Source organism: Onychostoma macrolepis, chromosome 16 (assembly GCF_012432095.1).
Source record: "Onychostoma macrolepis isolate SWU-2019 chromosome 16, ASM1243209v1, whole genome shotgun sequence".
Lineage (NCBI taxonomy): Eukaryota > Metazoa > Chordata > Actinopteri > Cypriniformes > Cyprinidae > Onychostoma > Onychostoma macrolepis.
The window spans coordinates 7,622,189-7,646,722 of record NC_081170.1 but is presented as its reverse complement, the minus strand read 5'-3'; the positions used below and the strand labels follow the sequence as shown (position 1 = coordinate 7,646,722).

General features: G+C 35.1%; 3 protein-coding genes and 1 non-coding gene across 15 annotated transcripts in view; 2 read left to right on the top strand and 2 right to left on the bottom strand.

Annotated features, from left to right (window-relative positions):
* slc4a7 (solute carrier family 4 member 7) overlaps positions 1 to 12,992 on the bottom strand; it is a 51,035-nt gene extending 38,043 nt beyond the window's left edge. Inside the window, exon 1 of one of the 9 annotated variants that reach the window (XM_058747763.1) lies at positions 12,848 to 12,992. In XM_058747763.1, coding sequence (XP_058603746.1) covers positions 12,848 to 12,892 — 45 coding nt within the window. In that variant the 5' untranslated portion in view covers positions 12,893 to 12,992. Of the gene's footprint in view, positions 1 to 4,171; positions 4,809 to 12,847 lie in introns of those variants that run through there. The other 8 variants (XM_058747766.1, XM_058747762.1, XM_058747764.1 and 5 more) reach the window with 8 other exon arrangements.
* Positions 12,993 to 15,334: 2,342 nt separating this feature from the next.
* LOC131521841 (uncharacterized) lies at positions 15,335 to 20,603 on the top strand. The gene is made up of 7 exons (XM_058746936.1): positions 15,335 to 15,418; positions 17,580 to 17,695; positions 17,782 to 17,865; positions 17,934 to 17,990; positions 18,074 to 18,154; positions 18,395 to 18,490; positions 19,220 to 20,603. Exons 2-7 carry the CDS (start codon positions 17,591 to 17,593, stop codon positions 19,514 to 19,516), a joined length of 720 nt encoding a protein of 239 aa, XP_058602919.1. The 5' UTR covers positions 15,335 to 15,418; positions 17,580 to 17,590; the 3' UTR covers positions 19,517 to 20,603.
* On the bottom strand, positions 16,553 to 16,648 carry trnal-caa (transfer RNA leucine (anticodon CAA)). The gene is given in 2 exon segments: positions 16,553 to 16,599; positions 16,612 to 16,648. It is a non-coding gene; the product is annotated as a tRNA-Leu (tRNA).
* Positions 20,604 to 20,671: 68 nt separating the features above from the next.
* LOC131521843 (uncharacterized) lies at positions 20,672 to 24,141 on the top strand. 4 transcript variants are annotated; one of them, XR_009266375.1, is made up of 8 exons: positions 20,674 to 21,489; positions 22,026 to 22,132; positions 22,225 to 22,307; positions 22,384 to 22,440; positions 22,555 to 22,635; positions 22,732 to 22,821; positions 23,153 to 23,331; positions 23,488 to 24,141. XR_009266375.1 is itself a non-coding variant. In XM_058746939.1 (7 exons), coding segments are annotated over exons 3-7 (612 nt in total). In that variant the 5' UTR covers positions 20,923 to 20,946; positions 21,315 to 21,489; positions 22,026 to 22,179; the 3' UTR covers positions 23,489 to 24,141. The 4 variants fall into 4 exon arrangements, 1 of the variants encoding a protein (XP_058602922.1); XR_009266373.1 differs by having other exon boundaries at positions 20,672 to 21,489; positions 22,026 to 22,307; XR_009266376.1 differs by lacking the exon at positions 22,225 to 22,307.
* Positions 24,142 to 24,534: the final 393 nt, after the last annotated feature.

Sequence of the window (24,534 nt, the reverse complement as noted above, 5' to 3'; positions counted from 1 at the left end):
CACCCGCTTTTGACCCGACAGTGGAAACGCGGCTAACGAGCTTTAATTGAGCCCAAACAAGGTTAACTCCACATCCTCCATTATCAGGACCAAGTCACAAACTACAGGAATCATGATTATTGTGAAATGAGAAACATTTTCCACTTGCTTCCTAGAAGAGATACTCTTGGGACACAAGAGTGCACCAGACAACGTTGTCCCGAATTTCCCAAGAGAAATCTGCATGTCTGTGAGAAAATTTTGTTGGTTGCTATAGAAGGAGCTGGTATATTAGAGACGGTGATTGTGCGACATTTTTCCAGATGCGACCCAGTGTATTCTCAGGACTATGCCTGAGTCCCTCTACTGCATATTTGTTTAAGTTCCCCAGACAATAATCCAATTCCCACATTTCCCTATACTATTGCTAAGGCACAGGCCAAATCTCCAAACAGAACACTGCATAGATCTGTGAGAAAACAAAGTAACCTCTTTCATTCTATTGACACCGCCACAAATATATCAAAAATTCAATAAAAAATTAAATAACACTTTTCAAAACTGTCTGGACAACTAGTTAACTAATCTGGACTGTCTTATAAGTAATAGGAACAAATTACCCAAAAAGGAACATTTGCTTAAAATGAATGAATGCAAGCATGCAGTCGATAGTATTCAATACACAATAATATTATAATCATGCTATAAGAAAACATATATGGTGACTTTTCATTTCATGACTTTTTCTAAGAAAGAAATCCTTGCAAACTGTCTAAAACCTAATGCACAGAATTGTGTCATTATGTTAATAAAAGCATATCTAAACCATTATATAAAATAATTTAGACAAATGAATCAACCTTACTAATCAACTAGTTGGTTGTTGGATGACTATTTGACTATCATTGCACATTCCAGCTCAGAACTATAAAACAAACAAAAGATGCAACTCTGGGCAGCTGCATGACAAGGATGATGTAACCATAGTCAGATCACATTCACAGCTATTCTTACCCCGAAGCTATTTCAGGCCACATTTTTCTGAGCCCACTCAAAAGGAGCATGGGGTAAAAATAAATCAAGCCATAACCAACTGACATTTGCATAATACATTGGCCATCATGATGTGAGACAATGTGGTACAATAGTACCAGGGTTGCCACACGTCCAGAAACATCCATGAGGTTAAATACCTGTAAGTGGAACATCACAACAGAGACGAGAAAGACTTTCAAGAACGTACACCTGCAAAATGTCCAAATGGACAATCAGCTGTTTTTTAACCTTATATTATTTCCTAAGCAAGTTATTACGAATACTGAACCATTATTGTAACTTAGAGTCTAATATACAGTAATATTGAATTGTGGACTACACTGTTAAATGTTAAATTCATTCAATATTAAAAATAGTAAATTATGTTTATCTGAAAGTGTAACAATGAAAACAGGTTTTCTATAAGGGGTAGGTTTAGGGTTAGGGTTGATTTAGGGGACGGAAAATATTGTTTGGTCAGTATAAAAGTAACAGAAGTCTATGGATTAGAGGTCGACCGATAGTGGATTTTACCGATATCGATAGCTAGGTTGGACCACACTGGCCGATGCCGATTAATCAACCGATAGTTTTCAAAATAGATACTGAAAGAGAGCTAGTGCTTTACTATTTAAAAAAAAAAAAAAAAGCAGCAACAGTACTGAACCATACTTTGTAAATGAATAAAAAAATATTAATATTATTTACTATATTGATCATTAAAGTTATTTCATAGTTTGCTAATGTTAAAAGAAGAAACTTTAAAATTTAAAAATGTAGCCTATTAGTAGCTAATAGTGAATGTTGAAATGAACAAACTCTAACAAGGAACAATACTTCAACAGTTTCACGAGTTCACACTTACATATAATAAACTGAGTAAAGGTTTATGCGTATTTGGCGTGCTGTCCAGGGAGAGGGCTCCGAGCTCGGTACTTACCCCCGAGCCCAGGGTACTCCCCCTGTACGGGGAGAGGGGTCCGAGCGCTGCATTTAGCCCGGACCCAGAGCGTTCCCCCCATGCTGGAGTAGGAACAGGCTGAAGGTGAGGAGTCGGGGTGGTGGAGGTATGCTGAAAGACTAGAACTGATGGAGGTAAGACTGCTTTGATTATTTATAGGGGTTCTCTCTCGAGCTGATTGGATAGATGGTGTGATTGCTGATTATGAAGTGGTTGCGTTAATTATCTGCGCGTGCTCCTCCCGAAACTTGTTAATAAAACATCACTTTCATTAATGCTACGAATGGACTCTTATTGTTAAGTATTACCATTTAATTTCAACAGCCATGCTCTACACAAGGCCATAGCATTAAAATTACATACATATGGATATTGTATGTGTACTCAAATACTTTATTTGCTTTTATTTTTTAAAACTTCATAATTATCTAATAAAAAAAAATAAAAAAAAGTTAGTCACACACCGGGCAAAAGCGCAGCGCTGCGTCTAGGAGAACTCAGAGGTATCACACATACGCGCTAGACGCTTTGCGTTCAAATCAAGTAGCGGTCTAAAACAATTTATTTAATCACCAAACGGACATAAGTTTGCTTCAAGAATGAACAATGTGACATAAATGAGTTTGAAGTTCGGTGTTTGAAAAAAAACAGAGCAAGAGGAAAGAGAACACGCGATCTGTATTAGAGCTCTCTATATGAAGCATACAGACTTTATTAGAGCCACAGAAAGACAAACGTTTTGCTGAAAAATGCACAATACATAATTTATAGCCTAGGGTGAAGTCATTATGTACATTCACAACAATTTGGGACAAATATAATGTAATTTAATAGAAAACTATGTGAATGGCGCTCTGTTTCCCGCTCTGTGCAGCGCGCAGTGTCACATGTCAAAATAAACAACACGTGCTGTCAGTGATTTCCGCCTCTAGAGGCCGCTCTCGTACTGTATAATGCCAGCGGACCCTTCTCAGCCACTCCAGCAACGGTTGCAAACATGGATTTTTGCCGATAACCGATAGTTGTGGCAATCAACTATCGGTGCCGATTAATCGGCAAAACCGATTAATCGGTCGACCTCTACTATGGATGTCCCCACAATTCACATAAACAAACATACGTGTGTGTGTGTGTGTATGTGTGTGAGAGTGAGATATATTACACTGTATGCAAGTAATGCACAGCAACAATTTTAATGCACGACATGGAGGCAGAGAACCATCCGACACAAAGCGGAGAGAGATGACAGTTGCATGTGTGAATTATCTGCGTCTGTGCATCTTTCTACAAACAATGCAGCTGTGAGTTTAGTTACTTCAAAAACAGCGATTTCACCTCCTCGTTGCTGAGAAATATAGTGTAGCAATTCAGTATCATTCTCTCTAACAACTTATTAACTGCATTATTATAACTGCAGGTATCAACGGCACAAGCCTCATTACTAGGTCTAAAATGACGCTTTGGAATTAGCAACGGAGGCATTGGATGAGATGCGTAATAATTAATCCTACTCACAACAGTGTTTTAAGTACAAAAATCGGATGAATGCCTTGAAATAAATCATCTGATCAATGTCTGTCTGAATACTTCGCATCATGGCTGCATCACCACCTCGTGTGGTGTGCATTATTTTTCTAATAATTCAACAGCCCGTTGTCAATTATTCCTTACTTAGACTAATGCATATACCTGCCAGCCAATCAGAATCAAGTATTCAGACAGACCATGGTATAAATATATACATGTAGCTAGACTATATGCAGTGAGATGTGAGATGAGTATGTTCTCTTCCAGTACATTCACAGAGAGTCCTGTGTATTTAAAAAAAACCAAGGTGGCCCTGTCCAGCCACGGGCCTCTGTCCAAGCATTCCTGAGTGCCGTGGCATCAGATATCACCCCAAAGGGCAAAACGCAGCAAAGGGTACAATGCCGTTGACAGGCAAGGTGTCTTGAGACCACTGACACACTTTGTCTCTTTTCAAGAAACGGCACCAGATTTCACTCATGTGAATTAAATTTCACACTAAACACACTATACTGTGTTCCCAAGCCATGTTTTGAAACAGAACACGCCGAGCAAACATTAACACCAAGCCAAAGCATATTCAATGAGCTACGTAGAATCTGAATCATGCTCCAAGCTCAAGAAAAACTGAATTAGGTCAGATACACAACAGTGAGCCCAAAAACATACCGATATTATCGTAGCTCCTCTGGTGGTCCTCAGATTCACAACGTCTCCCCAGAAGTCCTGCATCATTCACAGACCCTGGGGAGGGACTTTAAAACTTCGTCACTTGGAGAAAATCAGACAGCACTTAAGACCCCAAGAGCTTAAATGATAAGGTCCGGAAATCTTGATCATTCAGCCAGCTCATAAAAACAGTTTGCTACTAGAGCTAATGATGAAAAACAATCAAAGGTCAAGCTGAAGTGTTAAATCATTTAGTTAAAATCAAAAAGGACTGACAAGCTACATTCAGGATCTGTGGAAGAGGAAGTCTCCACGCACTTTCTTAAAGCGGCAGTCTGCTTCTACCAAGATCAGGAGAAAAAGCGTCTATGTCACACTGACTAGGAAGCAGAAGTAAGAGAGAATCCTGCAAGACGCTGCCAGTGCACGCTTCACATGCTGATGTCGGACAGGTCTCACTCCTGGTTCCAAAGACCGAAACATGAGGTGTTATTTATATCCGAGTGTGAGGGTGTGTTGTTGTGAGCGTGCATGTGTTTTTCCACGAGTAGGGGTTCAAACAGCACTGGAGCTATACATGGCCTGAGCACTGGGAAGCTGCCGGGACAGCGTGCAATTGCCCTGAGGTGTTAAACGACAGTCAGGGTTTGAAATCTAAAGCAATATCACAGGCTACTATTAAAGCTAGGATAATCACATTATAATCAACGAATCTGTCTACACTGCACAATGAATCTCTTATTTACACAGTGTCTACGCCTTTTTGATTATTATGGGGTGTTCTATTTTTGTTGCATCGCTTACAGTGTAAAATATATTGGAAGTTACATCATCACTGCAAGCAAATGGTGTGACAAGTATCAAATATAAAATCAGATTGCTTAGACTAATTTAAATGCCCCTTACTCACCACTGCATTGCAGTTAGTCATCATTGCATTGTCTTTTTATTGCATTGTTTTTAAAAACTCAAGACATTAAAGGGATAATTCACTCAAAAATTCTGCCATCATTTACTCACCCTCAACACAAAAGAAGATATTTTGAAGAATGTTGCCAATTAAACAGTTGGTGGTAGCCATTGACTTGTAATATTTTCATACAATGGAAGTCAATTATAGGGCCCTATGAAATCAGTTTTATTTTTTCCCAAATTCTATTTTATTTAATTTAATTTCTGTTAGGGTTAGGGTTAAATTCTGCCCATTGGATTCTGTTTTTTTTTTATTCTGTCATTTAATTTTTCTAGACTGTTTTAATGGTTAAATAAAATTTTATTCATTAAAAGGTATGTCTAATTGACATAAAACTCATGAAACTTACAATATTTAACAGCAATTATTAAAAGTTTAACAAATATTACATTTTTAAGACCCTATTGAATGTGTTTGATTATTTTTACCAAATTCAATTTTCTGGTTTTGTTAAATTTTAATAAATCAAAAGCATCTCTAATTAACTGATTTTATAGAAAATAATAATTTATTATTATTCAATTTTCACCTAAATTTGACGCCACTCAGAATATTTTCTGCTATGAATATAAGATATTATATATCAAAATAAAGAACCAAGTCTCTGCTTTTAAACAAAAAAAACTATTTTATTCTATCTTCATGTGTTCATGTTTTATCACCATTTGAATGCAGGTGGGTACCATCAAAAATACAACATTTTGGACAAAAAACTGAGAAAAATGCATTTTTATCAAAGTAGTGCATTTTCATGCAAAATACATTCAGATGTCATATTCTTTCACCTGTAAATAATTATATGAATAATTTAAATTGCATTCAATAAACAGAACAAACAGACACACACACACACACACACACAAACACATGATTATACACACGCACACAGGCTACATACATACATATGCATACATATACTGTACATGCACGCACACACACACACACGTGCACACATATATATAGATATACATAGATAGATAGATAGATAGATAGAGCCCACACACACACACACACACACACACACACCCCTATTCAGATCGACGGATCGGTTACAACTACAGATGTTTCTGTGTCTGTAAATGCATCTCTCTCACGGACTACATCGTCCCGATCAGATTCAAAATGGTCAAAGCACGATCTACATAGGCTATGATCTATATATGATCTACATTTTCTCTGATCCTTCCATTTATGCCGATCGTCTTCTATTCGCACCCTAAAGACCTGGAAGTCCCGTAACTCATTCAGGACATGCGCTAGGGCTTTCCTTACCGTAATACACCTAGAACACAGATTGCCGTAAAAACTCGTCAATGGCGGGGAAGCGTTGTCTCTTAATTGACGAGATATCTCGTCAATGGCGTTGAAAGAGTTAAGCTAGCTAAATGAATGTGGAAAAAATGTTAGAGAGAAGAAATCAATTACATTTCTTTCCATAAAAGCACTAATAGAAAGTGTAAAATAAGTCCAGCAAAAAGTTGATATCAAATGTGATAAACAAAACAAATGTTTCATGTACACAATGCTACTAAACAAGTAGTAGGCAAGCACACGGATACTATGCTCATGAAGAGGAAGAGCGCACACCTGTTGCCCCTGACAACAGAGTAACCTTTGTGGGAAGTCAGTGCCATTCAGCCAGTGAAGCTGTTAATGCCTGTAATTAAATCTGAGAAGCTACGCAGTCTGTATGAATGGAGAGGGTTTAAGCAAAGTAAAAATGCTTTAAGCAAAAATCTTAAAAAGTCCTATTCTAATCTAGGAGGAACCATTGTTAGATGGATTGTCTGAAAGAAAATGTGGGTGCTTCAAGAATTCACCCATTAATATCAAGTGAATATTATCAGTTTATGTACTGGTTTTGTGCCCAAAAAAAAGTCAACATATATAAACAAGTTACCTAAGCCATTTTCTGTTGTCTAAGCATCGATCATGCCAAAGCATTACTAGGGAATGTGCCATTCATTCACACAGAGACACGCTAAACATGCAGGACACATCGCGTTTTGGTTAAGTGTACTTTTTATTTATTCGTAGGTCAAGTATATTCCGCATTATACAGTAAATTCCGTTTTTATTACCTGATTCCGCAATTACATCCGCATTTTTCCGCACTGCAGAAATCATAGGGCCCTACATTACAGACATGTCAATCACAGCTGTGCAAAACTCGCTCCAACTTAATTCACACTGAAATACTGCTACCCTGCAAGCACCTTTCACTTAAACTTTGTCAGTAAGCAAACTAAAATCACGAAGATTAAAAGAATGTGACCTAGAAATAAAGACAACAACTCACTTTCCAATAAACACTGATGATGCATGAAACTTTATAATAGCCATATACATCAGCTAAATCATACAGGTTGCATACAAATGCATATTCAGTTAATCACATTATCTGCCTTATAAATATGCAAATAGGCATGGTAATCCAGGGTTTACAAACTAGAACTCAGGTTCAAGTATGAACAGTGTGAAACATGAAACAGGATTACCTAGGATCACACTTAACTAGGGTTTAGAATGGCAATTCAATTGTGAAAAGTAGGTTGCACATACAAGGTGACATGGGAAACATATGAAAAGGAGAACAAGAATACAAAAAGAGAGATGTTTGTAGAAAATGATGATGTGTTTTAAAGTAAAGAGGATAAACGTTTGAGAAATTCCCACTTTTTACAGGGCTTATTTATTTTTAATGTGTGTATGTGTGTGTGTGTGTGTGTGTGTGTGTGTGTGTGTGGGTGTGTGTGAGCAGTCTGATCTGTGATTTTCTAATCTTAAATTTCTTATGTTTTCAGCATTTACTGCAGCAGCTTTATGGATAAAGCAGTGTGTTGAAGGAGTGTGTAATGATGCTGAATGACAGTCATACACAAGCCAGTGAGCTTTGCATGGAAATATCTTTTCCTTATTTGGTTGCGGCCTGGCCCGTTACATCAAACTAAGCATTGTAAATCTAATGCAGCTATTTATGAATACAATACTGATGTAACATTTACTAATCTAAATCACTTTCTCAGATAAGCTCATAAAAACATAAAACACACTATTAAGCATTGAAAAACAGACTTTGCACTGCTGAACAGTCTCAACCCCTCATCTAAGATTAACAAAATATTTTATGATGCAAAACATGCACCTCAAAACCCACCTCTGAAGAAAATGCTTTGACTGTTTTTACATGTGATCAGATATTTTACCATCTATAAAAATCCCACACATTTTGTGCTCATTTATTAAATATTTTGCAGCAATGAATGCATAATGAATTCAATCCTGAGGTAACGTTCACTTTTGTAAATCATTTTCTCAGATAAGATCATAAAAACATAAAATAGATTAAGCTAATACGAATACCAATACTAATCTAATACTAAGCAAACAGACTTTGCACTGCTGAACAATCCCGATTAATAAAATATATATTACAACACAAAAATACACAACAACAAAACTCACCTCTGAAGAAACCCTGTAGACAAACTATTTTTACATACGATCAGAAAGTCATTTTTAAAAATACATAATAATTTCACTCCTCCCGTGCTCATTTATTAAACATTTTAGTTATTAAGGTTCTATGATCATTTAATAACAATTTGCAGCCATTTGTGACAATAAAACTAAAAGTAATGCACAATTGTAAATCATTTTCCCAGATAAAACCATAAAAACATGAAATAGATTAAGCTAATACTAATCATTGGCAAACAGACTGATGAACAGTTTTAAACCCTCATCTAAGATTACTGATATTTGACTGATATTTTATGACGCAAAAATGCACAAAAAAACCAACCTCTGAATAAATGCTTTGACTATTTTTATCCGTGAATAGATGTTTACAAAAATGTACAAAATCTGGATAAAAAAATCCCACCCCTTCTCTGCTCATTTATTAACTATTTTGGTGACACTATAAATATTCTTTATACAAATAAAAATGCAGCATTCTCAGCTCCATTTAAATCCATTCTGCAGATTCTCCCTCAAAATGAAATGTTTCCAGATTCCCTCTAGACCTAGTTAATGCACATATTGTGCCAACATTACGGCTGATCAATACGGAGTTAATGAACTGCATTTTCAAAGAATCACTCTCAACAGTTGTCAACAAGTGGGACCAGAAAGACTTGTTGCGAATTAGTTGTAACAGAGCAACTGTGTTTACTATTGCACGCTGACAGGTCACAGCACCTCATACTACTGTCCCCAACTACTCCAAACCTGCTGAGCTTACGGCTGTGCCCTCTGTGGCTTTATCAACAGCATTGTCTGCTGGGTCCCGGCACCCCCGAGAGCTGCTGATCCTCCAGCCAGAGAACAATGACAAACTTCCTGTCTAATCTACCATCTGAACCAGTGCTGTAACGTTACGATACCGCACACTCAACGAACCATGAAATCTTCCCTCATCACCAATACCCCGACAGAGTGACGGCAGAGAACAGAGGAGCATCATTGTCCTGAAGACACCCGAGTGATGAATAGCAGTAAAGTAAGCAACAGGTGGAAATCACAACAAGGCTCTTTGTTACGTAACAGGAACTAGCCATTTGCAACATTTTCAGATAAATAGAACACTAACTTTGTTTAGTGACATCTAAACAATATACATACTTATGCAATAACCCACATCCATTTCCTCATCTGGATTCCAGTCTCAGACTCGGATTTGCCATTTGGACCTTAAACAGCATTACATAATATTGACAACATACACTGTTAACATTTTTTGAAGCTGTAAATAAATTGAAGATTCAATGTTAGTGGCCATGTCTTTGTAATTAATAGAGAAATTTACTAACAACCTTCTACACCGTTTTTTCAGTGTACCTGCACCAACATGTATGAAAGCTTATTTTGCCACGGAATAAAAATAGAATAAAAAGAAATAAAAATGGTATCTGTGATGTTTTAATTCAGAATTCTGACTTTTTTCAGAATTCATATAACAATATAAAACAACTATGACTTTTCCCACTCAGAATTCTAAATATACAGTGCCCTCCAAAAGTATTGGAACAGTAAAGACAAAATTGCTCTGTTGGCTGTGGAGTCAAGACATTTACAAATATGATTAAATGATGAATATGAGACAAAACTACAGAATGTCACATTTTATTATTGGGTGATTCAACACATAGATGTTTTTCCAGCTAAGAAGTTCAGCACTTTTAGAGTTTCATCCCTCTATCTGATGTGAGCATAAGTATTGGAATAGTTGCCTCACGGGTCTTTCTAAGTGATCAGCTGTGCCCTGTTGCATTAATTCTTCAGATATTAAAAGCAGGGAATGTGTCGTATCAGTTATATCCATTACTTCTGCATTCTGAATCTTGCATTCGATGATGACACACACAAACCAGGATGAAGATGAGGGAGCTGACTTTGAGACAAAAGCAAGCAATTTGGATGATAAAAGAAAAGAGGAAGTCAATTAGAGCTATAGCAAAAACAAAGGGCATGGAGAAATCAAGAGTTTGGAAACCACCAGCGACACCAGCAACCAACAACTACCTGATCGGCTGAGAAAACAACAATAGTTGATGACAGACAAATCATAAAAGCTGTGAAAATGACAAAAAAGGAAACTGCAATGATCCCAAGCATACAGCCTCATCTGTAAAGCATGGTGGAGATGGTGTCATGGCATGGGCATGCATGGCTGTCTCTGGAACAGGCCCTCTCAACTTTACTGATGACTTAATGTATGATGACAGTAGCAGAATAAATATAGAAGGGTACAAAACCATATTGCCTAGGCTGGGAAAAGTATTTCAAAGGATGAGACCAAGAGTCTGGTGATGTTTATGGGTCACAGACTCACTGCTGTGAGTGCGCAAGGGATCTGCAACTAAATAATAGCTTTTAATCTTTTATATCTGCCTTATGTTCAACTGTCCCAATACTTATGCTATGTATATAACACAATTCTGACTTTTTTCTCATAAGTCTGAGATTACATAAATAAATAAAAAAATGAATAAAAGGTAAAAATCCTGACTTTGTTCCTCACAATTGTGATTTTATATTTCACAATACTGACTTTTCTTCTCAGAATTGCAAATTTATATTCCACAATTCTTAATTTATATATCTCAAAATTCTTTCTTTCTCAGAATTACCTTTTGTAGTTTCTATTCCGTGGCAAAAATAAGCTTCCATAAACAAACTGGCAATTGTGGAAAGAGAGTAGCAAGTAGCAATATAGAGATTGTTATCTTGAGGTTCTGACAACATTAACTTCTGATACTTCTGTATCAGTAATACACTGTATATGGGGGAATCAGCATAGCAAGGACACACTGGTTACTGTTTATATGAAAACACAAGCCCTTATGTTCTGCTTTGAAAAGATAAAATCAAAAGTAACAATATTCATCCCGCTAACTTGAATGTAAATAAAACAATCATACAATCATACATACCTTTGCATTTTCTCAGATGTTGCAAATCAAGCAAAATATCATGCAAAAACACAGCTGATGCTCTGAATGTAATACCATCTTAGCCGTTCATTGTCTGTTTCTCCTATGTACTGATGATTAGTCAAATCCATTGAATTTTGGATGTTATTATGAGACACAGACTGTCAGCCACTGCTTACTGTTATTTAGTTTTCCATTTAAAATTATTCTACTGAATTTACAAGCTTACTATGTACTTACTCATGAAAAAAGTGTAAGCTTATATATTAAGTGAGCAATATTCATACTACATCTTTACTCAATAGCTGTTACGGTTATTGTTACTTGTAGATGATGTAGTACTGTTCGTATGTAAATATACACAAGCTTTGAAAACGCATTAAGGATGTTAGTATCTATTGACAGCGCAAATGATTTGTTAAGGAAAGGAAATATTTACTGAAGTCGTTATGACTACATGGAAATTAAGCTTCTGAGGAATGAAAGAGAGGGACAGACGAAAGGGCACACATACCGATGAAATAATAATAGAAAGAGAGAGAATAATCAATTGTTTACTAAACAAAATCATGTTAACAAAGTTGACATTTTAAGATAGTCTCCCACTCACAAAAATAAGTGATAAAAATGAGTGGATTTCAATGTCAAGTGTCCTGAAAGGATGTCATTATGACTTTTATTAAAAATTTAAAATAGGAAAATATAATGGTAACAGTTACATACAAACTGTAGACACAATTTCTGTTTTTAAATAGCAAATCATACCAGCTAAATACTAAAGTAGCCTACATAAAGACAGAATAAACACCAAACTCTTACTTTAACGTTTATATAGTTTATCAAAACTGCATCAGAAAGGAACATTCTTTTGAGGAAAGACAATAAAACATTAAACAAAAGTTATAACGTGTATGTTTTGTGCCCGAGAGAGAGAGATTCATAGTCTACTGCGCTCGTCTTTCTCCGTTATTGTGACGCAACGATCCAAACGACACTTCCTGGCAGAAGCGTGCTCACCCCAAAACAATGAAAGTACATTTCCACAGCCATACAATCTCAAAACAAACACCTATGAAGTCCACTAAGACAACGTGGATGCTCCTGGGCCATTAACAGCCCAGAGGAAGAGATGCTTTAAAGCAGTCCGCATCCATTTCCCTCATCCCCGTCCCTTTTCTTTCTTTGAAATGAACGCGCGTAGAAACGCTCCACGCTCCCGCAACAACTCAAATCTGAAGAGACAACGACAAATAACTTTGTGCTTACTGTGGTTAGGAGGGGTTTCATCTGTTCAGTGCTATCTTCCTCCATTTGTTCAAACTGTGCACTTCTTCCGTCCCTTGCCGGAGGCTGATTTGAATATGATATTTCGAAAAGCCCCTTCGCTCGTGTCACAGCCACTGAGAGCGTGTGAACGGTATTTTTACATATATCTGGGCTTGGCAAATCCCGCCCTTTTGGAGATTGACAGTTGACTTCATCCGCTCACTCTCGAGCGACCGGCTTTTTTTCTAGCCAATCACATCGCCGGAATGACGCTCGTATATGAATATTAATGAGGAGCGGAAGAGTTGATTGACTATTGGTTGACCTGCAAAATCCACCAGAGGAAAAGAAACAACTCGCGGTGAGGATGAACGTGTGGAAAACTGAAAGTTCTGAAAGACGCATTTTGGGGGGTTTTTTAGGCCTAATGTGTTGTAGAATGCGTGAGAGAGAGATAACAGTAAACAAAAAGGGATGTCAAAACTATCCAGCCTCTCAACAGACCAAGCAGACAATTGTACAGCAGGGGGTCGTTAACCTTTACAGACTGACCACTACCTTGACTCCTAGCAAACTCAGAGACACAACCCTGCTAAAAAAACAACAACAATAGAAGCCCAATAGAAACCATCACAGAAATTCCAATGGTTTCCATTAAAATACCATTATAAACAATTAGCTTTTTCCAGTAAAACCATTACAAAATTCCTTTTTGTAGTGTGTTCTGGGCATTTAACATCCCACCAATAGAATCCATCACATACCAGTAGACACCATTACAGTTTCCATTAAAACCAATACAATTCCCATTATAACCATTAAAACCATTAAATTTTCTATTGTGTTTTTGGCAGGGTTCTATTGTTTTTTTTTTCAGCAGGGAATATAGAAAGTTTATAATAACTTTCATTTAAAAACGTTATTGCATTATGCTAATCAGATCATCCTAGTAGTTGTAAATAATAAAGTGGATGACAAATAACACATATTGCTACTTATAGCCTAAGGAAATGTTTATATATACATATTGTTTATATTATATATATATATATATATATATATATATATATATATATATATATATATACTATTTTAGGTGCTCTAACGTTTTCAAACATTAACTCAAACTGTTTGCAGACCCTAAACGTATCATAGTATATTGTAGTTTTGAACTTTAAGTCAATATTTTCTGTTGCATCATCATTCAGTTTTACTTTAGCTCCCCACTGAAGAATTGTTTAACGCCTAATGAAGGTCCATAATATTGCATATCGCAGCTGTAACTGGTCACTATTTCTTTTTGTCAACAATTCTTTCTAAATTTGTCCTTTGGTGTGGCAAATGAGGACTGAACGAAACAAGGCTCAAATGCTAAAGTGTTCTTGTCCCAAAGTATATGACCATTTATTTCTTTATTTATTGTTATTGATGGAGTAATAGATAAAAGTTTTGTTGTATTTAAAAAAATTAAAAACTTTTAGGCACAACTATGCATGACTACTAATATCAATGATTATGAAAAAAGCTTTGAAAAAGACAAAAACAAAAAGACATCTGACGAGACAGATTGGAATTTTTAAATATTTGGATATTACAATTAAAATAGTAATTTCTTTTTTTCACATTATGGCTGATATCGACTCGATTATTTATTAATAATTTTAATTATCGTTTTTTCACCAGATACTTCACGGAACTGATGCCAAGCTGAGAATGCAATAATCTTTTCTATCCTTGTACTGCAACACCTCCTAGTGGCTGAGAAGTTATCTGCATGCATTGTCCTTTCATATGGGCTACAGTAGTTGGATAAAGGTCTTTTAATATAATGTCACATTACATTATTCTGTGTTTTTATTCCAACATTTAACTATTTAATTACATATTATTATAATTTAAATAAAGGCATTTAAGTTAGGCTCCCTGTATTGTATTTTAACAAGAAAACTATTACGGTGATCAGATTTTACATTGATCTTGATGTTTAAAATTGCATTTTTCATTATGATGTTGAATCACTTATTTATCACTCACCTATTTATTAATCATTTGTTGATTATTTATTCTGATACTGAAGCTGGGTAATCTAGTCCCGTCACTCCAAAAATCTTATCAGAAGTGGGAATTGAACCCACATCACCAGAAATCTCAACATAAGATGTTAAGTCTTATGTTAAGCCTTAACCACTCAGCTTTTCTGACACTGTCGTAGAACAGCAATGCACATGATCATTGCTTAATGTGCCATACTAACTTTTTTGAGTTGACCCTTTTGACTCAAAATGACTCAACATCAGCAAGACTCTTCAAAAACATCTAACATTTAGAATATTTGTTCCTACCCTATAAAATCCTATCTGTATAACCAGAATTCGCCCAATGTTTACATGTGATGTTTAAGAATCATTCTCATCATATTTTGTGGAGGTGGAGTCTTGAGAGTAGCACGACTTCTTCTTACTAGGAAAACAAATTGAAATATGAAATGAAAATGACTCAATCTTTTCACATCTTCACATACTACTAATCTGAATGGATTTTAAACTGGGGGCTGAAAATTTGTTACTTAGTGTAAGTATTCTGCACATTTATCATCTGTCTCTCTGTGTTTGTGGGTTAGGTAAAAGCTGGAATTAGCAGCTAGTATAGCAAAATACCATTGCAAACTATTGTTTATAAATCCTCTTTATGTGTTTAGTGTGTACTTAGTGTGGTTATTGCAGAAATATACTGAGTAGATGGTTGTTTTATAAGATCATCCAGATCGTATGTGTTGTGACTGGCAGGGTCAAGTGAACATCTTCATTCCAAACTTTGTTTGGACCAGCAGAAAATAGTGACATCTCCTGTGCCATTATCTTTAGGTTGTACTTTTAAGTTGCATTGAAAAAAACCCTGAAATATAGATCAGCTGTCTTTGGCAATACTGTTTGAGTACCTTGTGATGTGTCGTCTGAGCAACTCTTCCAGTAAATCCTGATTTTCAGCTGTGACAATGTGCACAGTGACATTTGGTTCCTCTTCCTCTTGGTTGACAGTAAAAAAAAAAAAAAGCATGCTTTTAACTTCTGTAGGGTTAATAAATTGGAACTGATATTAGTATATTTGCACAACTATGCATAACCACTAATATCACTGATTATTACAGTCACTAGGCTAACTTCGAGGCGACTGTCTTAACACTTTACCCACATCCTTTTTTAAAAGTGTTTAGTTGTCTGGAGTCTGACCTATTAGTAATAGTAAATACCTAACTTCTTTCTGGCATTTTCCCAAGGTCTTTAAAAACTGGAGTTGTTAGGCCTCTTCTAAAGAACAGCAACCTGGATAACTCAGTTTTGAAAATCTATAGACTTATCACAATTGGCAATGTAATCGGGAAGGTTTACAGTTGAATCAACTGCCTATTCGGACAACTTCCAGTCTGGTTTCCAAACAAATTACAGCACAGGGACAGCACTGATTAGCATATTAAATAATATTCACCTAAATGCTGACGCTAGCATTGGTATTGCTAGATCTCAGTGTTGCATTTGATATTTGTGACCACAATATGCTCCTTAACAGACTGGAATAGTGGGTGTAGCACTGTCTGAGTCACTTTTCACATCAGTCTTACACATCTTGATGTTGAAATGGCTCTATTATTTACTTACATTCTAAACTGAAGCTGGTACATCTAGTCCTGTCACTGAAAAAGCATTGTGTCAGAAGTGGGATTCGAACCCACGAGCTCCTCTCGGAGACCAGATGTCCCAATGTCAGTTGAGTCTGGCACCTTAACCACTCGGCCATCCTGACACAGCAGGTTAACAGCGATAAACTCGATCCTTACTTCCTTGTGCCATGCTAATAACAAATATTAAACAATTACTGCTTTTAAAATCTTTTGAGTTGACCCTCGTGACTCTAAAAGCCTTAAGATCAACAAGTATAATGTATAATAAGTATAATGCTATGTTTCCATCTTAAAACAGTGTGACGTTTAAGAATAATTCTCTTCATATTTTGTGGAGGTGAGTCTTTCAGTCTGAGCAGTCCTGACATACTCTACAACAATACTTACTCATTTCCTCAGAATTAAGTACTATATCTTCACATACTAAATGGATTTTAATTTGGGAGCTGAAAATGTATTACTTAGTGTAAGTATTCTGAACATTTGTTGTCTGTCTTTCTGTGTTTGTGGGTTAGGTAAAAGCTAGAATAAGCAGTCAGAACAAAATACTATCGCAAACTATTGTGTGTATAAATCCTCTTTATGTGTTCAGTGTGTACTTAGTGTGGTTATTGCAGAAATATACTGTGTAGATGGTTGTTTTATAAGTTCATCCAGATCTTATGTGTTGTGACTGGCAGGCTCAAGTGAACATCTTCATTCCAAACTTTGCTTGGACTAGAAAATAATGCAGTCTCCTGTGCCATTATCTTTAGATTGCCCTTTTAAGTTGTGTTTAAAAAAAAAAAAAAATCTAAATCAGTCATTGCCAACACTTTTTGCTTACCTTGTGATGTGTCGTCTGAACAACTCTTCCAGTAAATCCTGATTTTCTGCTGTGAGAATGTGCACAGAAACATTTGGTTCCTCTTCCTTTTTGATAGTAAATAGAAAAGCATGCTTTTAACTTCTGTGGGGTTAAAAATTTAGAACAAATATTAGTATATTTGCAGAGTACATTCATTTAAAACATTAGTTTCTTACAATTCCCATCCCAAAACATTTTTCTTTCAGCACATTTAAAGATGCCTAGACGTGATGATGTGACCAGCTTTCCGCAGCAGTCAGTGTCACCTTTTGACCAGCGTGTGGTGTCTAAATTCCTGAAGATCAGGCCAAAGATTCTGGGGGTAAACCAAACTGACCCACTTGAATTTTTCATTTTAATTTGAGGGGAAATGAGGAAACAGATACTGTCTTGTTTTATATTTTACAGGTTTTGGAAATATCAATAGGTATAACAATGTTAATCTTAACAATCTGGACTGGATTTTTATATCTCCTCTGGTCATGTTTAATTGTAAGTATTTGATTTCTATAACAGCATTGTGCTATGAACATATGCTGAATAATATTCATTATCTTCAGTCGATTTTAACCGGATCTGTGACGGTGTCAGCTGCATATACACGTAACACATGCCGGGTTAGTCTGAATATCTAATAAAAATTATTTAACTTTTTAGTAGATTGTAATGCATTACATCTTTCCCATTGTTCCCATTTCAGGTCAGAATCTCACAATTTCTAAACTGTTTCAGTGCCATAGCAGCTGCTATTTACATCCCATTTCACTGCCTTGACAGTGATGTAAGTGTATAGATGTCCTGCTTTCATTCTTACAAAATTAAAACATTTTTACCAGACAAAATGCTAATACTATCAACTATAAACACTGTTTTAGTTGTAGCCTATTTATTTAAGCTCCACACTAATCTGTCCTTTATAATGTTTATATCAGTTTCTGTCAGCTTCTTAAAGAGAAATATTTATAACTAATAATAAAATGTGTTTTAGGTTATAATGTCTAATGTCTGTGTACTCACTCAGGGTGTGACTCTAATTCTCTTGGTTTTCTGTGATGCTCTGGTCTTCATCATCTCTGTTATAGTTACCTCGTCTTCCTGTGACTGCTGCAGGATGAAGGTAAATACATTCAGTTCAAAGATCTTACTTAAAACTGAAAAAAAAATAAATAAATACTTTTGTCATTATTTACTTACCCTCATGCCATTCCAAACCCCTATTTTTCTTCCGTGGAACACATAATGAAGATGAATGAGGACTGGCTCTTTCACTCTGCAAAATGACAACAACAAAAAAAACATAAATGTAGTCCATGTGTCCATGCTTGCTATATATTATAAGCCTTCTTAAGACATAGGATAAAGCAAAGTCAGCCTTAGCTCTTCTTTTGAAAGATATTTTTTCAATGAATCAGATGAGCTTGCATAAACTCACAAAAGCAGTCTGACATAAAGACAATAACATTTAATGATTGTTTTACTCTTAAGCAACTGATTGAACCAACAATGATATAAGGGGTTGTTTATTTAAAAATTAATTATATGACAAGTTAACCACAGTCGATTTTATAATAATTTATTTCCAAATGTGGCAATGCAGAAAGAACTGTATATTATATTTACAAATCAGCACTTTCATTCACACAGAAAGAGGCACTTTTTATTTCTCATCCTTATGATTATTTAGCTGCATTTTCGATAGAAGCAGCCTCATTTGCATTCTGTTGGTTAACTAACTGGCACTAGGTGTCACTACATCCCCTTTAGATTTACATGCAATAATGAATGCAACACAATAATTATCTATTTTTAATGTTCTATTTTTGTTGTGTTCTCTGTCTCTTTCAAGTCAAGACATGTTGCAGTCAGTTACATAAACCGAGATGTGCCTTATATGACTGACAACAGTATTGTGCTACCAGGCCCTTTTGCACCTCCACCAAACTATGATCCGAGTCCTTTAGAGCCTCCACCAAAATACCATCCATATCCTACACATCCAGTGAACTACAACCCAAGTTCTTCAGCACCGCCACCAATCTATGATCCAAGTCCTTCTGCCCCTCCACTAAGTTGTGATCCAGGTCTTTCTGAACCTCCACCAAGCTACAATCCATGTCCTTCTGCACCTTCAGTGAACTATTAAGAGGCCATTTCTAGCCTGTTGAAGAAATCAGCCGCATTTTTGCAATAGAGCATTTTTCAAGCTTAAATTTAAAAAATGTATAATTTCCAAAGACACACTCTTAAAACAATGTGACGGTTTCATATTTTCAGCATTCATTTGTGTTACCTCATAAGCATCCTTTATAAGTGCACAAATTGTAACTGTAAACATGATTTTTTATTGTTTTTATAACCTTAAAATTGATTTTGAAATTCTGCTATAATCGACACGTCACAGAAACTAACATTAGAGACGATATTGTATTTAATATTGTAATGTTAAACACATTACTATTTACTATAATTATTAGATGTATGTGTGTAAATACAAGATGACAAGATATTAGTCATCATAAAACATTATCAAAAAGAGTCTCTGCCAGCGTTAGTGTTTGGTATTTATGACATTTAATCAAAATAGCAGATATGACCAGTGTTCTAAAAAAAGAAATAATGCTGCATACTGTAGGCTATAGTAGGCTACCCTTTCCAAAAAGTAGTATACTTCAAGTTTATTTTATTAAGTATATTTAAGTAAAGTTCAAGTATATTTTTAAGTATACTTTATGTAGTAAGTATACAAATATCAGTGGACTAGTAGACTAAATTGGCCCACTTTCTAGTATATAAAAGTATACTTTTAAGTATACTTTAAGTGTAACAGTAGTAAACTTTGAGTACACAACTAGTTTACATTAATGTTTTTAGTTTGTACTACAATTATTCTAAAAGTGAACATATTTATACTGATAGTTTACTAATTAAATACTTGTAGTAGCATTTGTAGTACACTTTGAAGTATAGTCTCAGTAAACCACTAGTCTAGTAGTTTTATACTGGAAGTATACTCGTACATTTTTTAAAGTGAACTTTACGTCATACTTTAAGTATACTACTATGTCCCTATTAGGTATTCATTTGTTTTGAATATAATTTTGTTATTATAATATGAATATCTGAACATACAAAATATCAAAAGAAAGAACAGAGTATCTGCTTGTAAACAGAAACATTTTATTCTAGCTTCATGCATTCTTTTTTAAACACTTGAATGTGGGTAAGTTTCATAAATAAAGAAATAAACAACATTTTGAACAAAAAGCTGAAAAAAAAGACTATGAATTGGATTCAGAATGATAATCAAAACATAGATGGAGTCTATCAACACCCCAAAGCTTGACAGTCATTATTACCTCTTCATTGGTGACATTTTATTCCATAGCGTTACACAGTTTGGATGCTGTTTTATTTTATCTTTAATTCGTGTTAGATTACATGTGGAAGCATCTGTTGTTTTGGTTTCTTCTCCACTTGTGTTTTTTGGGGTTTTTGGAAATTCTGTACAGAAGATGTGTACTAGCGCCCCCTACCATATAACAATGACAACACGGATTCTAGGAATTAACACAAGTATAGCTCAAATATATTTTGATTTTTTTCCTTAGTATGTCAGGTATACTTAAATGTCATTTTAAGTATATTTCTGAGAAGTACATAAAGCCCATTTCTGAGAAGTAGACATAACAAGTTGACCAAAAGTATACTTTCCTATAAACGCAGTTGTTTTTTACAGATAGGCTACGTTAAATATTGAAGTTTGGAATGGCTGTGTTTACAAAAGTTTCTTAAGTTGACACTGTATCTTTACTTTGAGCATTCGGAAACAAAGCATCTTTCCAACTGTAATCGCGTGTATATATGATTATATTGGAATGTTGGAATACTTGGAAATGATGTGAGAGAAAGTGGAGTTTCATAAATGCTAACTTCACACACAGGCGGATGTGAGGCGACAGAGCTACTGATCACTGCCACCGATAGAAGCAGAAACATGCATAAATAGGCTACTTGGGAGGTGGAGTCTCATAAACTGCTTCTTTCCTAGATTAGGCTACAACTGGAAAAGAATTAGAAAATGAAAATGACAAGTCCTAAAACAAGAGCTACATCAAGGTAAAGTAATCTCTTAATATAGTGATTATTTTCCTCAGATTGTAGAACAAATCTTTTATAGTCCTACTGCTAATCTGAATACTCACAAAGTTGGAAGATACTAGCCTATTATATACTGTGCATTTTGTGGAATAAAAGTTACTAATACAACCTTAGTTTAGACCTTTAGATCTTATGCATTGTGACTGGCAGATCAAACAAACATGATCTTTCCAAGCTTTGTATTAGAAAGTGTAGCTTGTACCCATATTACAATTACAGTATATATATAGAGAGAGAGAGAGATAGAGAGAGCTTTCCATGTAGGACCTGAACAACATAAATCAAGTAAATCCAGATTTTCAGCTCCAATGTAAACAGTGACAGTTGGTTTCTTTTGTGTTTGATTTCTCTGTGGCTGACAGTAAAGAGAAAAGAATGCTAATAACAGCTGAAAGATTAAAAAATAAAATAGGCCTATTTGTAAAGTGCTTAGTAGTTAAGTAAATGAAATCTAACTAAATTTCCATCCCAATCCCAACACATATTTCTCTCAGTGCATCTAAAGATGATCATGTGACCAGCTCTCTTCAACAGCCAGCATCTCCATTTGACCAGTAATGTGGTGTCTAAATTTCTGAAGATCAGACCACAGGTCCTCGGGGTAAAGCAAACTGTCCCACTTCTAATTTCTTTCTGCTAATATTAATTATGGGTAATGAGGAAACGTTCACCATCTTGTTTTATATTTTACAGGGTTTGGAAATAGTATTTGGCATAGCGGTGTTTGCCTTAACAATCTTGAAGGGTTATATTACATTTTGTGGACTTCTATCATTGTATGTCTTTCGTTTCAGTATGAGAGCAATATTCTGCATTGAGCAAATATTGAATTATATATTTTCTTCCCTGCAGTCATTTTTAATTGGATCTTTGACGGTGTTAGCTGCACACAAACGTACTACACGATGGGTTTGTTTGAATATTTTAAATTTCATTTTACTTGAACTAATAATATCAGAATACAATACATTATATTTTATACATTTTTTGTTTTATTTATCTAAAGTATCTTTCTCATTTCAGATCAGAGCCTCACAATCTCTAAACTACCTCAATGCCATAACATCTATTTTCTCCATTCCATTTCATGGGTTTGCAAATGATGTAAGTATATAGATTTCCTGCTTGAAATGTAATAATTCTAGCTATTGCAAAAATGTGTTTTAGTTCATAATTCTCCTGCCTCTAATATTCACTCAGGGTGTGACTCACATTGTATTGATGGTCTGTGATGCTCTTGTCTTCGTCTTCTCCATTACTGTTGCCTCAACTTCCTGCTGCGGGCCAAAGGTAAAACTCGAGACGTGGTTTAAAGATTCTTACTTAATAGGATAGCTGACACAAAAATTACAATTCTGTCATCATTTACTCAACCACATATCCTTCCAAACCTGTATGACATACAACACAGCTTATTTCAGTGAAAAAACCCATGCAACAAATTAATCACATTTATATCTCGCAGCAGATCTCTATTCATTCAGATAAACAATGCCATCTTCAACTTTTGTTCATGTGCATAACAGATGCTTTTACCAAACATTCAATAAAGTGCTAATGTCATATGGTTGATATTATGCATGTGAAATAAATGTGCCGTGTTGGTTCTGTTCTCCTTTAGCGAAGGCCAGTTTACAGGCAATACAGCACTAGGGTTTATCACAGGAACAGGCCTCTGCCTGGTGTGACTGTCAACAATATTGTGTTTGTGACTCAACCAAACTCTGCTGCAACACCAACAGTTTTCAGTTCAGTTCAGTATGGGCTGCAATCAGAATATGGACCAGCCTTTTCCAGATGGTAATTGAGCTATTTTGACAAGTATGAAGAAATTACGTTTGTCTATACTAAAACCCTGATAAAGTGACTGTGTGTGTCTGTCATTAGAAAACTATCTTTAAAATAATGTAGTGGTTTAAAACAGGACATTCACAGACCTCATACTGTCTGTTACAGACCTGAGGACTGAAGGACAGAAGATGATCGGGATCCCAGCCAAAGGATGAACTTAATAGTTCATTTATGTATTATATTAAACATTTTACAAAAACAATTACTGTTTTTACTGTTCATGCAAAATATTCTGGTTTAAAATCTCACAGTTAGTTTAACATGTTGAAATTGGGAGGAGCATGTTGATCGAACTTTCCCATAGATTTCCATTGTAGGTGCAGATTTTTTTTATATTAGTCATTATAAAACATTCATGCAAAAAAAAAATCAGAATAGCAACTAGTGTTATAAATAAATAAATAAAGGAACATATTTCTGCATATTGTATATTGGCCCAGAATAGTGTGAAGTTTCAGAAACTTTCAGCATGAATTTTACTTAGTAGGTGGAGTCTCATAAACTGCTCTGCAGCTAAACTACAACTGAAAAAGAAAGAAAATAAAAATGACAAGACCTCAGACAAGAGCAACATCAAGTTAAATCAGTCTATTATTATTTTGCTCATATTATAGTACGGTAGTATATATTATAATACATATTATAGTACTGATCTGAATGGACAGGAAGCCGAGATGAAGATTACTATACAATTTGTGGAATAAAATATCAAGCTTCATTTAAAAAGAGGCTTAAATTTTTTATCTTTATTTGTGTTGATGTAGCCACCACTTGTGGTGATTTTAAATAAATGTGTGAAGTTGTGTAAAAGGTTAAAAAAAGGTCAAATTAATGATATTGCATGATCATGTTTATTTTTATTTTTTTAAATAATATAAATTCTATTTATTTTCTATATAAAATAATGCCATCTTTAAAGCCTCATTTTTAGTTTGTACTCTGACTTGCTTCTGCTAAAATTACAACCAAATAAATTAACAATTTATTTAGTTTCACATTGATTAATTGCCGTCTCATGTGTCAACTAAGAACTAAAGTGAATCGAAAGTGATTAATATACGTTAATATATGTTTTGATCTTTAAGAGTTCTCAAAAACGTATCCAAACAGGTACAGTGTCTTTTGCTAATCTTGATGACAGTAGCTTATTTA